The sequence below is a fragment of the Sorghum bicolor genome, chromosome 1 (assembly GCF_000003195.3).
Source record: "Sorghum bicolor cultivar BTx623 chromosome 1, Sorghum_bicolor_NCBIv3, whole genome shotgun sequence".
NCBI classification, from domain to species: Eukaryota; Viridiplantae; Streptophyta; class Magnoliopsida; order Poales; family Poaceae; genus Sorghum; species Sorghum bicolor.
The window spans coordinates 24602121-24621195 of NC_012870.2; the positions used below are offsets into that span (position 1 = coordinate 24602121).

At 41.9% G+C, this 19075-nt stretch overlaps 2 protein-coding genes across 2 annotated transcripts; both read right to left on the reverse strand.

The window, feature by feature from the left end:
• Nucleotides 505-2014, reverse strand: LOC8067362. The gene is made up of 2 exons (XM_021447287.1): nt 1536-2014; nt 505-1456 (listed from the first exon to the last, which is right to left on the reverse strand). Exons 1-2 carry the CDS (start codon nt 1633-1635, stop codon nt 789-791), a joined length of 768 nt encoding a protein of 255 aa, XP_021302962.1. The 5' UTR covers nt 1636-2014; the 3' UTR covers nt 505-788.
• Nucleotides 2239-12863, reverse strand: LOC8067363 (soluble starch synthase 2-1, chloroplastic/amyloplastic). The gene is made up of 9 exons (XM_021447280.1): nt 12405-12863; nt 11827-12066; nt 10475-10928; nt 7750-7814; nt 6699-6776; nt 6515-6625; nt 5876-5920; nt 5439-5612; nt 2239-3732 (listed from the first exon to the last, which is right to left on the reverse strand). The coding sequence occupies exons 1-9, from the start codon at nt 12576-12578 to the stop codon at nt 2776-2778; spliced, it is 2298 nt and encodes a 765-aa protein (XP_021302955.1). The 5' UTR covers nt 12579-12863; the 3' UTR covers nt 2239-2775.

Here is a 19075-nt window from a genome sequence, read left to right on the forward strand (position 1 = left end):
ATCTTATAACTATGCAATTAAATTTGTATTATTTATCATCTATTGATTACTAATTTATATATATATATATATATATATATATATATATATATATATATATATATATATATATATACCGGTTCAATTTGTCCGGTCCAAAATAATTGAACCGGCGGTTCAACCGGATTTAAACGGTTGGACCAGTGAACCGATGGCCTCGCCGGTTCGATCTCCGGTCCGGTCCTAATAACTATGGTGCAAACTGCAAAGAGAAAGGTATGACTAGGGGAGGCTAGGATTTTTCTTCATATACTCCATGGGTTGTGACGGACCGAGAGCTTCTTACAGAGATGATAGTAGTGCAAACATTTTCATGAAAATGGTTTCCACTGCCGGTTTGTAATACGAACTATTGGTGAAAATAAAATCGACCTAGCATATTTCCATTCTAAGGGACTCAAATGAGGACACAGATAGAATTCATCGTTAAGCAGTAATGCAACTATAATAAAGCATGCAACACCAAGTGAAATTCGTATTCTCTTGCAGCATTCGTAGGAGTAAGCCTTTACCATGTAGCTGTATGTGTCATCATTTTTTCATTTCCAGGGGCAACATCAAAGAAATCCTTTTCTTCACTCAATATTTGAGAAATAAATTAAATTAAAGACACACGCATCCCTTCTTCAGTCGGCCATTCATGTGATTGGCAGATTCTTCGATACATACGCGCGCAGCATTCGTCGCTACGGCCAGGAATCATACCATATCCCGTACCATACATATATGCACACGCCAGCACGGTTAATTTATGGCCAGAGGCTGTACTTGACATAGATGCCGAAGCTGATGAGGACCAGCACCACGCCGAGCACGGTGGTGGTCATCTTCCGGTTATGGAGGAAGCCGTAGCCTTGGCGTGATGACAGAGAAGCGGCCGCCGTCACCTCCCCTACCCCACCGACGGTGTCGTCGTCGCTGCTACCGCTACTGCCGCCGCCGGCGGCGTCTTTCGCCGACGAGCTCAGCACGCGCTGCCTCGCTTCTTGCTTCCGCGGCGTCTCGCGCTTGTCCAACTCGTGTCCTCGCGCGGCACGATCACGGTCACCACCGTCTTGCTCCGCTGCGCCTTTCCGGTCCTGCACACCGTCGCCAGCCACGGCGGCCGTACTAGCCTGCTTCGGCAACGGGGACGGCAACGGCAACGGCGACGGCGACTCCTGCTGCTGCTGCTGCTGCTGCTGGGCGGTGCTGGCGACGACCGGGACGGGTTCCGGCTGGACGCCAGGCATGGTGACGCGGACGACGCCGTTGTCGAACTTGGCGTGGATGGCCTTGGCGTCGCACCCGTCGGGGACGCGGAGCTCGAGGCGGAAGCGGCTCCACCGGTTGCCGTCGTCGACGGGGCGCTCCCCGCGCACGATCAGCCGCCGGTGGCTGTGGACCATCTGCACCCTGATGTGCTCCTTCTTGTACCCTGCACCAGCTAATTAATGTTACTTGCACGAGGAAAAATGAAAACAAGAAGGGTACACACGAACGCATTGCTTGCTTGCCTTGGGCGGAGAGGTTGACGGTGAGGGTGTGGGTTGCCGGCTCGCGTTCCATTTGGTGCGGAGGCACGAAGTCCTCGTACACGCGCTCGCTGGAAGCCATGGCGATCACCCGCTTCTGGCTTCTCTTCTGCCTCCCGATTCAGAGCTAGCTCAGGCGACAACGATTGGGCTGGCTAGCTGATGATGGACGATCGAACGGGAAGATTAATAACAAATCCAAGGAAAGTCTGGGAGAGGAGTATGCACGGGACAGTAGTTTTATTGTGTTGATGAGGACATGGAAGATCGCGTTGATGGCCAGATGAATATATACACACACGCACACGCACCTTTTTTTTTTTTGCGCGCGCATGGAGGGAGATGGTCGTCGTGAGCAGTAGTGCAGGTCGGGGGAGTAGGAATCACTTGACGGAGGGGTAATTTTGCAGGTGGAGTTTGGGGGGCAACTCCGATGGGGGAATGGCGCGATACCTTGTCCCTCGCGCTGGACCACGTCTTCTTCCCCAGGATCGCGTCTGCGTGTGCGTGTGCGTGTCCCCGGCCAGACACCGTCCACGTACGGACGCCGAAGCACAGCGGTCGCATGCGGTCTGTCTCCAAGAGACTCAAAGCTAGTATATGGAAACTCCAAAGTTTTAACATCACCATCTTGACACCAGTTGTGGCCTGTGGGCCTGTTTGGGTTATGGTGCCTGGAGTATGATTTGACAGTTGAATCCGTTCCTTTTCAGGAAGACTGGAACACTAAATCATATACAGGATATGCATTTAAAAAAAATGAACTGAACATATTAACATGTATCCTAATTTTGAGATACAACAAAACTACTCCAGATACGAAGCATCAATTTCTCTGCTATCTACTAACCTCCTGTACCAAAAGCGTCTAACTGAGCTCTTTCTGTAGAACAAATGAATTCGTAGCCGCTTCAAAAAAATGCACGACGCTTCCCCTGAATCTTTCTTCTAACATTAACCTCTTTCCAGGAAAAGCCCCATCCACTGTGTTTGTCCAGGAGGTAGACCCAGAATTCACATTTGATGCGATTATTAGGATCTGGCAACAAAAGATCTGCCTGTGCGACTCGCACCATCCTGCAAAATTCAGGAATTCAGGATAAGGCATGCAGCAGCTGTGTGAAGCACCAAAGGAATTGAAACAGTCAGCAACTTCTTCGCGACAGAAAGCCCTCAGGTCTGTGAGTGACAAATATCAACAGTTCCTTGGACAGTTCAGCAGTCACCACTGATATTTGGCGGCAAGAAGAACTTCCTCATAGAGTTTAGCAGCATTATCCCAGCTTAGATCCTGCATCATCCCTCTGCGTTGGATACCTTCCCAACTGCTCCTGTAATTTCTGAATGTGTTCAAGCAGTGCCCTAGGGCATCGATCATTCTGTTTGCCTCTGCTTTCTCAAAAGTCCAACCAACTCCAACCTCCTCATAGGGATTATAATGTGCGACTGTGTCGCGGAGACCTCCAACCGCATGAACTACAGGGACAGTCCCATACATCATGGCATATAGCTGGTTCAGCCCGCATGGCTCAAACCTTGATGGCATCAATAGTATATCAGCCCCTGCTGTCATCCGATGAGCCAACCGGACAGAAAACCCAACCCAGCCCCTAACCCTGTCATAATGCTGGCTCTCAAGCCTCCTCAATGTATCTTCAAGGTCTTGTCTTCCAGTACCCAACAAAATTAATTGTACATCCTGACCAGCAATCCATGGCATTGCCTCTGCTATCAGGTCTACACCTTTTTGATGGTCCAATCGTCCAATAAAAGCAATGACTGGAACATCGGCACGAACTGGGAGTCCAAGCTCTTTCTGTAGTGCTTCCTTGCACTGTGCTTTACCAGTCTGAACGGTTTCTAGAGAATAGTTGGTGTACCCATCAGCTTGTAGATGGACATCATGCCTAGGATTCCAATCAGTAGTATCAATACCATTTACAATACCCTGGAATTTCCAATCATTTTCATTAATGATACTATGAAGGCCCCAACCGCCATCAGGTGTTTTGAGCTCCCATGCATAACCATGGCTAACGGTAAGCAAACGGTCAGCGGCCCTAATACCAGCTGCAAAAATGTTTAGATGGTCACCTCCAAATGGATCATAAAGTTTGCACTGATCCATGTAATGACCTGGCAAATCCAGGTAACTGAAATCATCTATCGGGCCACGACCCTGGAAAGAGAAATTGAAATTAACTTATCTGAATGGATAGCAAACTGAGTGATGTTATCTTCATGGATGTATAAACAAAGTGGTTTTAATAGATAAAATATTTATAAAGTAATAGCATCAATGCTAAATTGTTAATGCAAACAGGTTCTAGAGTATAGCAACCAGCCAACCAGTACAGCACTTACAGAGGGTATAGTTATAAAGAAGGCGGCAAAATAGAAGCCGTTATCTGTACATATATCTTCAAAGACAACAAACATGAACCATCCACAACTTTTTACAACCTTCTGGCCAAACTACCATTTTGGGGGTCTCTGGAAGGTTTGTTCTGCATGTTTTGCTGTAGCTGTGACCATACTATGTTCAAGCGTTCTGGTATATCCCATTTTCTAGTGCAACAAATATGCAAGACAGTAAAGGCACTATAATTTCTGGGTTTCCTATCTGAGACCATGTTAATCTTCATGCCCATTGTTTGCATACAAAACTCTGCCATCATCTTGCGTGAGTTATTAGCAACCAAAGGCTCTAATGATCACATGGTTACCTGTATAGAATTAAAGGCCACTTAAAATTTTCATGAGGCCTAGAGGTATGTCACTTTAAACACTCACCATGTGATTGTTTACTTTACTAGATTCGTTTTGTAGAATCAAATGTAGGGTACTCAGTTTTGCTCATTTACCCGATTGGTTGTGGGTAAATACTAAATACAGGAGGTGTCTGTTCTTGACTTTTCTTTGTACTGCAGGCACATTCATGAACACAAAGTCCTACGTCCTGGGAACGCCACTCCCCCACCCCCCAGCCCAGGAAGGGAGGGATCTACATAACCACATTACCTTGGCATCTGGACCCACACAATTATGCACAAATCCTAGCCCTACAATCTAGGGGAAACAAAACTCATCGCTCAGGCACTGTTCCTCACTTCTCTCTCAGTCTCATTACACACACTGACACACATTCAGGTAAGGAGATCCTCCTGGCTCCAGCCACACACCAGCTTAGCACCTTCATCAGCCACTCAATGCTACCTTCTGGGTTCCAAGCCCAAATAAAAAAAAATCCTACATTTTGAGGCCTTTTGATCAGCACAGGTTCAGTCAAAGATGCATTCATATTATAGACTTCTTTCCAATTTGAGAGACCAATCTCAAATGTGTTAAGGCATCGTTCAGTTCATCACAAGGAATGGCAGCAGGTAGGGGTTATGCTACATGTTTCACCATGTTTGTCAGTCCAGACTCCAGAATGATTCCCAGGTACTTATTTTCTCAATCTCTTTGGATTTCTCTTTGCATGCTCACAAGAGGCATGGGCAAAGGTTACCATACACATGCTAGACATGTGCCTGGGCTCAAATTGCCTGGCAGGTACAACCATGGGCCACTATGACCTGCGCCACCAGCCCAACTGCCATCCCTAGAGTAGATCACATAATTTTCCATTAACTATAACAATAGCCAAGTCTCTTAGTCTTAAACAAGTTGGGGTAGACTACCTATAAACCCAACAAGATGCACAAATGAAGAGGACAAAAAAAGTAAATAGGTATAGCAATAGAATACATATAGTAAGAGCAAATGAGCAATAATTTTCAGTTAACTGAAACAGGTGAGATCCATGTATTATGAAAGAGCAACAATTCAGGCAAATTATATACACAGGATATAGAAGGTAACAGTAACAAAAAAAAATCTTACCTGATGTGCTATATTGTGTATCACAAGAACAGAACGGGCATATGGCATAAAACCATTGTCACGATAGTATGCCTTTAAATAAACAGGTAGGAGAGCGGTATGCCAATCATTTGCAATAAACACAAGATTTCCATCACCATAGCAGAAGCCACCACATGGAACATACCATTGAACCTAAAATGATGTTTTCTATAAGCATATTGAATAAGACAATGAAAGAGAAATAACAAGGTTAAACAAAGGCCACGTATATAGGCAATACTTCAACTGGGGAAAAAATGTACCCCTAGAAAGGGCACTCAAACAACGAAATGATAATTTCATAAAGATATCGTGTCTTATACATAAAAAACTGGATGTATCTGAAAGTGTTAATTGTGTAACTACATATCTTAGATGTCAATGGAACTATGGATGTTACAGCCAAGAAAGGTTACCTCTACAGCTGCTTTGCACAACAAAACCATTCGTTTCCAGATGTCCTACAGATAAAGGTTAATCTGCTTAGTGTCAACAATAAACAGCCCAAAAAGGCAAGAAACTGACAGGTACTCCCTCCATTCCAAATTATAAGACATTTTGGCTTTCCTAGATACAATACTTTTGCTATGTATCTAGACTTGTTTTCCAAAAAAAAAAATGTATCTAGACATAATGTATATCTACGTGCATAGCAAGAGCTATGTATCTAGAAAAGCCAAAATGTCTTATACCCCATTCCAAATTATAAGACGTTTTAAGTTTCCTAGATACATAACTTTTACTATGCACTTAGATGTACACTGTCTAAATACATAGAAAAATCAATGTATCTAGAAAAGTCAAAACGTCTTATAATTTGGAATGGAGGGAGTAATTTGGATATAGATGTCATATCAGGCTATCAGCTTTTAGTAAAGCAAATGTTTTTATTGCCTGGTGTGTGTTCGGTGTGTTTGGGAGCAGGCTCCAGCCTCTCCTGTATTAGGAGAAGGCACTTGCCTCTCTTTTGTGCTTTTTGTCTCTTAATGAAATGACACGCAGCTCTCAAGTGTCATTCGAGAAAAAACTATCAGCAATTGAAGTGGTATACTCACAGTTCGGTTCCCACCATAAATTTCACTCTGAACATAGTGGAAGACAGGATTGTCGATGAAAACAAAATCCACACCATCTATGTATGCATGATAATACTTCACTTCCATATCCTGTCCAAACAGAATATTTTCAAGCTACATTCAATATGTTAAGCTAATATAATATGATAGGAGAGGAAAATACCTGCCCTGCAACTAGGTAACTCCTTGGCTCTCCTATCTCTTGTGGTTCCTCGTAGTCACCATACTTTGGAACTACTACCTAACAAAAAAATATAAAAAGTGATTATGTATTTAGTATTTAAATGCTTCTCCAAGTGTGGCTATTGAAACTCAGAAACATAGCCTATGTTCTCTCAAATAATAACGCGGGTTTGCTTTGGAATGTACTGCATGAGTTATTCTCATACTAGGCACTAACTAAGATTAACAATACAGATCCTATTTTTTTAAAAAGAACTGTGCCTATTGGTATTGTGGCTTTTCAAGAGCATACTTTTTAATGTTGGACATAACAATTTATGAAGGTATGTTTTTATGGGACCATAAAGCAAAAGGCTAATAGAATTAGTAGACTCCCACAATTAACTAGATTGCACAGTGAAGGTAGCGGAGCACAACAGTGTAATCTAGCCCAAAAACTGAAAGCCAGAATATCCAGGTGCACTGCTTAGAATTCAGGCAATTTGAGCTGCAGAAAAATGATTCTATTATAGCTGAAATATTTCGTCCCAAACGCATATGACTTCTGCTGAACATATCATGAATAGATCTTAGTCTTTTGTGAAAATCCACTTTGTATAAGGAGGCCATAGAGACTGGCACAGCTGGTTAATTAAGGTTGTCCATTAAATATGGTTTTATAGTCCACGATGCCAGGTACCTACAAACTCAATTGTCAATCCTCTTTAGTTGAACTAAAAACGATTTTTCCCTTGTGCCGGATGGGGAACAGTAGAAAGCTTATGATTGGCTATCTCTGTAACCATGTGAACTGAACTGATTTTGTGTTGGTGTGTGTAAGGGTTCTTGTCCTTTTTTTCTTCTTAATATAAAACGCAGGTGCGTTCCCGAAAAAAAACTAAAGATTTTGCAACCATCTACAGGATAAATAAGTGATTTTATGGACTTTACAACAACCATCTTATTTATCTTCCATGTTAACTTGCAGCATTTCCAACTAGTAGGAGCTTAGTTAAATCTCTTTCAGATACGATAGCTCATAAAAGGCACACCATGACACGATGACCCCTCCTGGCCAAAGCCTTAGGCAAAGCTCCAGCAACATCCCCAAGCCCACCTGCAGGAAATTGGTACAGGGTTATTGCAAACGAAATGAACAAGAGATTAAAATGATCAGTATATCTGGAAGCATATATATATATGTGCATGATAAAAATAACTCCCAATATCTATAATAATTTAGCGGATATATCATTAGAATCAGTGGCGAACTCATATGCGCACTAGGGGGTCACTAAACCCGCACCCTTTTTGCCCAAAGAAAAGGTTATTTACTTGTACATATTTATTTTTAAAAATAAGGGATGAAATGATGTCACTAAATGTAGGCAGGCACATCAAATAAAAAAATATCAACCTGCCTGTTAGAGAAAAAGAAAAATATCAGTCTGTCCAGTTGTCCTTTTGACCCCACAAGTTACAACATAGGTTAACAACCCACAGACAAGCAATACCACCTTTTTTTTTCGAAAACGCATGAGAGCTGCGCTTCATTGAATTAAGAAGACAGAACAAAAAAGGGGGGGAGACCCCGATTACAACACCCCACGCACCACACCACCCAACAGAACAGAAAGAAAGAATTACATACGCGCCTGAGACACAAGCTAACAGATGACCAAATCTAGGCAACCTGTAGGCTACAGGGCTACTGAAGAGGGAGGGTAGGAAGCCAGGAAGGCCAGCCCCCGGGCCCCTGCCACAACCCACAACTGACATTCTTCTAGGGCAAAATTCAAAGCACCACCCAAGCTGGGATTAATTCCGTCAAAAACACATCTATTCCGGTGATTCCACAGGGACCAAGCCCCTAAGATCACAAGAGAGTTGAAGCCCCTCCTTGTAAGCCCAACAGTAGCATTGCTTGAGTTTTCCCACCACAAATCAAAAGACCAATCAGAAGGCTGTGGACAGAATTGTTGAATCCCAAAGTGCTGGAGTAAATAGAACCAGAATTGCCGAGCGAATACACAAGACACCAGCAGATGGTTGATGAGGTGGTATATGCAAAGTTCAATCATCTTTCAAACATCAAACACAACATTCAATCATGAAAACACAACATTCACTTCTGAATTTTGCATGATAGCAGCAGTAAGCATGCATAAACACTCGGGGAAGTACGTGACTGCATTATGGCCAGGGATGCAACATCATCAAGAATTAGGCAACAGTATGAGTTGTAATGTTTTCCATAAAGTTGTGCTTCCTCCATCACTAAATATAGGATGCATGGGATCCATGCAGGCACAAATTTGAAATTTTAACCACTAATTTATATAAAATGTAGGCTGACAACATAAAGTAATGCTATTAGATTTGTACCAGAATATACTTTTTGTTACGCATATTTTTATTTGTTTTACCAGCATATGTTCCATAAAAACAATGGGAACTTACAAAACAACTTATCCCAAACGACAGAGGGTAGCAAACCTCTTTCTAAAGTCATAAAAATAAACTTTAACAGGCTTCCACTTAACATATATTTCTCACCCCTCACGGCGGAGTGAGGTGGTGATCTTTGTAATTGTAAGGGGCCAGTTTCCCTCTTAATACAAAGGTACGCAGCTCTCAAACAGAGGTTTCCACCATAAATAGCTTGCGAAGTCGCGAAATTCATACTGCATGTATTGCCAAAAATGGATATGAAATCGATAATAGGTGCTAAATTTACAAAAAGTTTTAAAATCATACATGGTAGCTCGGAGAACTTGATGGCCTACATGTCTCAAGTTGTCGATAAATAATTCAGCATGCACCACACACTCATGAAAAATAAATGCCTTTGTATTGAATTGTTGGTCATATATAGGCATCACACTTTACTAAGTAGCTGAAAGATCAGATGCGTAAACTTTAGCATGTGTGCTCTTCTTCAAGCAAGCACAATAAGCGAAACATGAAGTAAAACTTATGGAGAAAATTTAGCAGAAACAAGCAAAAGGTAGCCTAGTTTCATCTAGACACTTTTCATGATTCGCTGAAACCAATCTCAAGCGTTGCAGCACAATTGCATGTAGACTTTAGAGCAGCCACTACAGAGTGGACATGACCCCTATGAGTTACAAAGTTGGGTTTCAAAATTGGGGAATGAGCCTAATAGCACCTATTCTGTCGTATTTAGAGAAATAACATCAATTTTGCGCTTGACTACCTAATAAAATCTCAAACATATGTAAATTTGAAAATTACACTCCTTGGTCAAATGGCGTTTTTTTCTCTCTCAAACAATGCAGGAGAGCTGTGTGTCATTTCATTAAGAAAAAATGGTGGTTTTTCACCATTATAATGACTTCAAGTACCATACAAGAGAACAGATGGATTCCTCTGCCCTGCGAGCCTAATCTAAGTTAGAGAAGTAGAGCATTTGTGGCATTATGATAAAACATCTAACGGGATATTCCAGGGATTGCTATTTTCCAAAATTGCAATCCTTTCTGGAGTTATTTGGTCGTTGAGGTTCTTTGCCGTGCTATATATTTTTCTTTTTGGACTGGTTGCATTCCTATTGACCTAATCATCCCTTTGAGAAAGCGTCAGATTGTGCGCTTGTACTTCCTTTTCTTAGCTATCACTATTCTTTTCTAAGAATGTGGTAAAGTGACAGCACCAGAATAGAAATTGGAAAAATAATGTTTCATGCTAGGTTTAAACCACACCCTTACAAGAAAAATAAAGCACATAAGAAATGTAATTATATCATTCAGTTCTTGCCTGTTTTGGACCAAGGAGCACACTCTGCGGCTACCAATATGACATTCATAACATCAACTCCACCAGATGCATCGTCATTTGTTCCCTCGTTAACTGACTGCTCATGTTCGCTTACTTGACTTAGTTGTACCCCATAATCTTGTTTCATACCATTATCTGCTTCTAGTTCATACACGCTACGAGCAGCTCTAGGAAAACTGTTATACTGATAATTCTCACTGAAATCAGTGCCGTCATGTTTTGAACTTTCATAGTATTCATTCTGATTGTAGATGGATTCTCCGTAAGTGGTGTCAAATTCAGATTGCTGTGAAGACCCATAGCCAATCTCTGTGACCTCTGCATTTGCATTCAGGTTTGATAAGGAACCATCACTCTGACCACTGAGTGGCTCTTGCTCATTATGAATGGAACTGTCTAGTATAGTTGAGAGGAGCTTCTTCTTTTCTGCTATCTGAATAAGTCACCCACATATCATCATTTGAATGATCATATAGTTCAATAAACAACACAACAGCTGCATACACTATACTACACCTCCATACAAGTAAGTAGCTAGTAAAATAGATGCATAGTAAGGTGAATTGCAAATAACTCCAGCAAATCTATCGTGAAACACTAGTTCCAAAGCAGAGAAGGCACTGAGAAACAGGCCAAAATGGGAAAAGAACAGCAGTGTGATGACATTCTTAAATTGTCCGCACATCCCCAATCATTATGAAAAATCTTAGATTCCGACAGGAATACATTAAAGGGACACATTCCTCAGTATATTCTATGCATTAGTAGTAATCATTTGCTTATATGGAAGGTTGTAAAACGATGATATTGCATCAATGGTAAAAGAGGCTCCATTCCTAATACTGTCACCTTCTCCCACAAAAACATAACCCATCTGGGCTCGGTTCCTGATACTGTCAGCTTCTTCCACAGAAATGTAACCCATCCAGACTACCCACAACCCATGCTTGGCATAAACACACGTCATGTGTGAAACAGTAAAATAAAAAAAATAAAGTGATTACAGGGAAAACAGAAGTCAGACTCAATTTTGAGTCCAAAATTCTTTTGTAAAACAAAATTTTAACGAAGTTTGACTCTTCAAACAATTTGAGCAGGTGCATGTATGTAAACTTCATCCACATATGGAAGACATAGGCTATGTAATGTACAACAGCATTGGACTCGAACTCGATTGCTAGAATACAGATAATAATTTTCTAGTTTCATGGATTGCCACACAATATTATATCAAAGATCCACAGTTCAAACAGTACATACAGTCTAAAATGGTATGGATTAATTATTGACAAAAATAGTTGATTCCATCATAAAAGCATGTAAAACATTACCTGCTTCATTATGACCTTGTGCCTTGCCAGCACTTCCTTGCTTTTCCTTATGGCGGCACGAACGTTCTCGCTGGTGATATGGGCTAAATCCTCGTCGTCATCGTCATCGTCATCAACACTGACTTGACCAGCAGCATTGTCATCCACCCTTGCGACACTTATACCCTTGTGAAACCCCCTTTTGATTGATTGATTGAGCACCACGGGCCACCCCGAACCAACTTCCACACAGAACCTCACCTAGGAAACATGGAGAGAGCAACACCAGTCAGCACGCACACAGCAAAACACAAGACATCAAGACACGCGCATCCAAGAGTTCACCCAAATTCCTAAGATTAAAAAAAAAAGTTCACCCAAATTCCGCCATGCGCCACCGATTTATGACCTGGTCAGAGCCAACGGATTGGCCCAGGCTTCACTGTTGAAGAACTCATGTTCAGAGCATTGACTTAGTCACGGTGCCAATGGGGCGGGGCACCGGTGCAGAGAGACTCCGCCGATAATTTCAGCTGCCACCAGATCACTAAAACAGACGCGCATTTCAAGCGGGGGGAGAGAGAGTGAAGCAGGCTCACCGGACGGATCGCCGGGTTGCAGCGGCGGCGTGGAGCGCAAGCGTGCGGGCGCAGGGTGAGTCCCCCGCGCGGAGCGGGGCAGCCGCAGGTGCCGGGAGGAGGGACGACGCGGGGCCGCACCAGCGGCGGCGGCGGCGCGTGCACCGGGGCGACGAGGAAAGTAGAAGCCGCCATTGGAGCGCGCAGCAAAGTGGGGGGCCGGGACTGGCCTTCGTTCCACTTCCACCAGTGGAGAGCCCGAGCGGTGCCACTGCCACTAGCCTACTACTCGTCACCTGGCGTGGTGCAGGCTGCTTCGCTGCTGATCCGGACTTCCGGAGGTGAGGCGGGGGGAAGGGGACGCGGAGAAGAAGAAGGTGCTCTTCTACTCCTCTTCCTCTCGCGAGGGAGGGCCGGAGGGGAGTGGCGGAGTGGGCCGGAGGCCTCAGTGCGAGCCAACTCGTGCCGTTGCTAGTTTCTGTTGCGTTTTTTTTGCCTTTTCTGGAGCGTCTTTTTTTTTTCTTCAGTTCCGTCGGCCGTGCAAGCTGTGCGACGTTGCTGGCCACGAGGGGAGGCCGTGGGTAACGTGTGGCCTGCGTCTGGCGTGCATCCTTTTCCGCCCTTTCTCGCCACTCTCCTTTTGAATCCTGGCCAGGAATTTTTCTTTTCCTACCAGTAGAATACCGATAATCATTCGGAGTTTTCTTTGGAGGCTATTTGTTTGGATTGCGAAGAAGGTTGGATTTGTTTCGTTTTCATTTCGCATGCCATACAAGCTCATGCGTGTAACACATTGTGTGAAGCAAAAGAGATCTTTTCTTTCACAAGTATATTACACGTGCTAATGCTACATGGTTCATTAAGGCCAAATTTAGTTGATATTCCCTCTTTTCATGAAAAATGCAATTATTGTTTTTCGAAAAGTCAAGTGGATTATAGTTTAACTAAATTTTTATAATAAAGTACAGACCTTCGTAATACAAAATAAATACCATTATATTAGTTATAGACTATATTACGATGATAAGTGTTAAAAAATAAATACAAAATAAATACCATTATGTCAGCTGTGTTTTTAATTTTATAAATAATCTATATTTAATACTCCATACATATATTTAAATATTCATTGTGATAAGTGTTAAAAAAATAGGAGCAATCAAGTTTTTTCCATGCCATGGCATCTCAAAGATTCAAGAAGAATATCATATGTCAGATAAGTGATGAAAATGGCAGAATTGTCACTAAACATAAACATAATGAGAAAAGCTCTCTCTTCTACCAGGAGTTTAAGAAAATGATGGGCACATCTGTTGGAATTGTAAGTGCATCTAGCCCTTTAGTGGGTTTTGGTGAATTGAATGACAACACAATTAAAGGTCTAACAAGTTTGCTAAGTGTATCAAAGGTTCAACAAGAAAGCAAACTTGATGGTTTTTCGCATAATGTTCAAATGAAGACCAAAGTTGTGTATTGTTATAAACTGAAGCTTGATTAATATCAACACTCATATCAAGAAGATATTCAAGCAAGGATCACAATATTGAAGAAATGGTTTTTCAATGGATGCTTAACATGATGTGACTTGAGTATGGCTCGATAGGGTGAAGATAGCAAGGAAAAGGCTTCGAGGGACAAAGCAAAGGTGAAGGGCAAGCAATGGCTTGTAGACCGAGGTACTATGGCTAAGGTGAAGAAGAGAGTACTTGCATTGAGTCGAAGTACTAATTGAGCTATGAGAAGTCATATTGTGTTGAGGATCAAATCATTAGTGGAAGTGACTTGAAGCCATGGATTGAACTCAAATGTGCTGAAATGATTCAAGTCACATGCTCAAGTTATATTTACTCAAAGAGAGGAGACAAAGTTAATTGCATCCCTAATGAAGTGATAGTAAGAAGTGGCATATGAAGACACTGAAGACTCAAGTGGTTAAAATGTTTATATACTTTTGATCTTGAGTTTAGGATATGTCGTACTATAAAGAGGGATGCAAATTTAGTCGGTCTGAGGAAGATAGAGTGCTCAAGTATTAAAACTAAATCAAAAGAGAGACACTCTAGCACTTCACGAGCACGTAGAATAGTTTTGTATGACTTGGGGTGTCGGAAGTCTCGACGTACGTCGGAACTGATGACGTATGTCGGAAGTGATGACGTTCGTCGGAAGTCTCGACACCTGGCCCTCTTGCTACCTCTGCTCGCGCTTGCATCGGAAGTCCCGACACGCGTCGGAACTGATGACGTATGTCGGAAGTGATGACGTTGGTCGGAAGTCCCGACACCTGGCCCTCTTGCTACCTCTGCTCGCGCTTGTGTCGGAAGTCTCGACGTACGTCGGAACTGATGACGTGTCGGAAGTGATGACGTGTATCAGAACTGATGACGCGTCGGAACTGATGACGTGTGTCGAAACTGATGACGTTGACTGGTTTTGTGTAGACTTCTGACCTAGTGAACAGTGTTTTTAGTATATGTCAGAAGTCCCGAGATCCGCGTCGGAACTTCCGACGTAGATCTGAACGGTTAGTTTTCAGCTTCTTGTATAAATAGCTTTCTCAACGCTTCTAACCTTTGGCCAACTTATTCACTCGACCAAACCTTCAGAAGAGCACCTCTCTAGCTCCCAAAAGCTCCTCTCTTCTATCCCCTTTGCTCCTAACTTCAAATCTTGCAAGGGATTGAGTGAGAGAAGGATTCTTGGTGAGAGAAACATCAAAGCAAAGCTTGAGCACTTGATTTCTTTATCAAGCCGGTTGGATTTGTATTTGTTACTCTTGGAGCAAGGCTCCTAGCTGGCTAGGCGTTGCCCGTGGAGCTTCCAACTTATGTGGTAGCCCCGGGAGGTTTGTAATCACTCAAATCATCTAGTGAATCACCCCTCATCTCAAGAGATTGCTCTCTTGACTTGAGAACGAGGATAGGGTTGAAAGAGACCCGAAAAGCCTGTGTGGCTTCCTCAACAACGTGGACATAGGCAAGCCTTGGTGGCAAGCTGAACCACGGGATAAATACCTTGTCGCTTTGTGTTCTTGCTATTTGTGTTGCTCTCTACTTGTTTATTTATGATTCTAGGATTTAGTCCCGATCTACAAATTGGTGGCTCTCTAAGGTCAAGGAACCACTTGGATAACTTTATCTTACCACTAGGAAGTGGGGTTGTAAGTTATTGGCTTCACAAAGTTCATTTAAGCACTTGTAGTTCATTTCCCGTAGGCGTCGGAACTTCTGACAGTTTGCGTTGGAACTTCTGACGACGTCGGAAGTTCCGACCTAAACTGTCATCACTTCTGACAGTTGCTAACAAGTGACTTTAAGTTGTGTAGAAATTTTTAGATACGCCTATTCACCCCCCTCTAGGCGACATCAAGGTTCTTACAGGAATCTCTATGCAATTTAATCTACAGCAGATTGTGCAGCCCCTCACTGACCTTGATCAACTCTGTCTCCCTTTTTGTAAGGAGGAAATTAATGAAATCATCTTAGATCTCCCAAATGATAAGGCCCCTGGCCCAGATGGGTTCAATAGTCTATTCTTTGAAAAGGCTTGGCTTATAATCAGGGAGGATGTCTATAAGCATTGTGATGAATTTTACTTCCACCAGGCTGATCTCAAGAGCATCAACTACTCCTATATCACTCTGGTCCCTAAAAAAGATAACTCTGAGAATGTCAATGACTTCAAGCCTATATCCCTCCTCAATTCTTCCCTCAAGATCATCACTAAGATTCTTGCAAATAGGCTGCAGGAAAGAGCTCTGCATGTGGTTCATGGCAATCAGTATGGTTTTGTCAAGGGTAGAACCATCCAAGATTGCCTTGGTTGGGCTTTTGAATACTTGCATCAGTGTCACTATTCAAAAAGGGAAATTGTTATCCTAAAGCTTGATTTTGGGAAAGCTTTTGATCTAGTTGAACATGATCTTATTCTTGAGGTGCTGAGGGCTAAGGGATTCCTTGACCTTGGATTGCCTGGGTTAAAGATATATTATCAACTGCGACATCCTCTGTCTCGATGAATGGTGTGGTTGTCAAGGAATTCAAATGTAGGAGAGGAGTTAGGCAGGGTGATCCCCTCTCCCCTCTGTTATTTGCCATAGCTGCTGATCTTCTTCAGTGTGTAACTAATCATGAAATGTTGCTTAGCAATCTACATCCTCCCTTTCCCCAAGATCCTAACACTCCATTCTCTGTCGTGCAATATGCAGATGATACCATTCTCATCATGCTAGGATGTGAACAGCAGTTGTTACATCTCAAGGATATTCTTAAATTGCTTACCCTGTCCAGTGGCTTAAAGGTTAACTATCATAAGTCTTGCCTTTTGCCTATCAACATTGAGTCTGGCAAGGCTTCCTTGCTTGCAAACTATCTTGGTTGTGCAGTTGGAGTATATCCATTCACTTACCTTGGTCTCCTTATGGGACTCACCAAGCCTCATGTCAAAGACTATGCTCCACTCATATGTAGGATCGAGAGAAGATTATCTGCTAGCTCTCAGTTCCTGTCCTATGCTGGCAGACTGCAACTTATCAACTCTGTCATCTTATCCTTGCCAACCTATTATTTACGCTCCCTCAAGCTACCTGTGGCTATTATTGAAATCATTGACAAACATTGGAAAATCTGTCTCTGGAGGGGTAGTAAATTCAAAAGAAAGGGATACAATTTGGCTGCCTGGGGTTTAGTTCAAAGGCCAAAGAGCACAAGTGGTTTGGGTGTGATTAATCTAAGATTGCAAAATGATGCTTTATTGCTGAAACATTTGGACAAGTCCTATAGAAAATAAGATATTCAATGGATCAAGCTTATTTGGAACAAATATTATTTAGACAATGTTCCACACCTTGCTAGAGAGAAAGGCTCCTTCTGGTGGAAGGACATTCTCAGGCTCAATGTGTTGTTCAGAGGGGTTGCCATTTGTTCCCCAAATAAAGGGGACACTCTCAGCTTTTGGGAAGATATCATAAATGGTGACGTGGGTGCCGAAGTATTCCCAAATCTTTACCCTTATGCCAAGGACCCCAAAGCCTCCCTCTAGAAATTGAGATGCACACAGGAGCTACTGACTTGCTTCAGAATTCACATGTCTAGGCAGGCTTACCATGAGTTCCTATTGCTCCAAAATGCTATTACCAGTCTGCCTCCAACATCTCCTCATACAAATGATGTCTGGTGTTTCATTTAGGGAACTCAGAGATATACCTCTAGTAGGTTCTATCAACATCATTTCTCCTTTTTACATCCTCCAAGATCAGTGCTATGGCTCTGGAAATCTAAATGTGTTCCCAAGATAAAGTTTTTTGGCTGGCTACTGTTAAATGATAGGCTTAACACTAGAAACATGCTTAGAAGAAGAAACACGATCTTGGTGTTTCATTTGGGGAACTCAGAGATATACATCTAGTAGGTTCTATCAACATCATTTCTCCTTTTTACGTCCTCCAAGATCAGTGTTATGGCTCTAGAAATCTAAATGTGTTCCCAAGATAAAGTTTTTTGGCTGGCTACTGTTAAATGATAGGCTTAACACTAGAAACATGCTTAGAAGAAGAAACAAGATCTTAGAAGAAGGCTATAATTGTGTGCTATGCACAAACAGTTTGGAGGAGACAATTGAGCACTTATTCTTCGATTGCCCCTCTGCCTCTGTCAGATGATTTTCTATCGGGATCACCTAGGATGATAGCCTTAGTTTGCATGAAAGGATTTACAGAGTTAAAGATGCCTTTCAGCGCCCTTTCTTCATGGAAGTATTCCTGATTGCTACCTGGTGCCTCTGGAATGAGAGAAATGCTGCCATTTTCAATAGAAGATCTCCAAGTCTGACCTCTTGGAAGGCTGAGTTTCGGAGTGAGGTCAAGCTGCATCTCTACAAGATCAAACCAAGTCTTCATAATGCTATCCTCAGTTGGCTTAATGCCTTGTAACTCCTCTAGTTTGTTAGCCCCTAGTCTGTTAGATTAGCCGAGTTTCTATTTCCTCAGTCTTCTTCTCTTCTCTTTTTGTTTGTTTTTTCCTCACTTGCTCTAACTTCTGGTTAGAGACTTAGAGCTCATTTCTGTAAGTTTTCTCTGAACTTTGTTTACTTTTAATTCAGTTGTCAGGGGGCTTTGCCCCACAGTTTTCGCTAAAAAAAAAGCCTAAAGCCTTATTTAGTTGCGACTAAAATCTAAATTTTTTTTTTAAAATTTCTCGTCATATAGAATTTTAGGGCACATGCATCAAGCACTAAATATTAATTAAAAAATAAATAATAACATAGTTTATCTATAATTTGTGAGACAAAACTTTTAAACTAATTAATCCATGGTTGATAATAACTGTAAAATACAAACAAAAGTCTTACGTGTCTAAATCTAAAAAATTTTGGATAGTTCCACCTAAAAATCAAATTTTTTTCAAAATTCCTGATTAAATCTTGTAGCAAAAACTTTTCAAGATTTTCAATTAAATCTTGCGGCATAAAACCAAAAACTTTTTCAAAATTTCCAATTAAATCTTGCGGCAAAATTTTTTTCAAAATTTCTCATTAAATCTTGTAGCATATATACGGAGCATTAAATATAGACAAAAAATAACTAATTACACAATTTATTTGTAATTTATAAGATAAATTTTTTGAATCTAATTAGTCTGTAGACAATAATTGTTAGTGCCAAAAAACTTTTCACCCCACCAAGACTAGTAGTC

Coding starts and splice junctions, on each gene's coding strand:
- LOC8067362 (XM_021447287.1), bottom strand. CDS start 1,635: ATGGCTTCCAGCGAGCGCGTGTACGAGGACTTCGTGCCTCCGCACCAA. Junction 1,457..1,535: donor CGTCAACCTCTCCGCCCAAG/GCAAGCAAGCAA, acceptor TAGCTGGTGCAG/GGTACAAGAAGGAGCACATC.
- LOC8067363 (XM_021447280.1), bottom strand. CDS start 12,578: ATGGCGGCTTCTACTTTCCTCGTCGCCCCGGTGCACGCGCCGCCGCCG. Junction 7,815..10,474: donor TGCTCCTTGGTCCAAAACAG/GCAAGAACTGAA, acceptor AATTTCCTGCAG/GTGGGCTTGGGGATGTTGCT. Junction 6,626..6,698: donor GTTACCTAGTTGCAGGGCAG/GTATTTTCCTCT, acceptor CTGTTTGGACAG/GATATGGAAGTGAAGTATTA.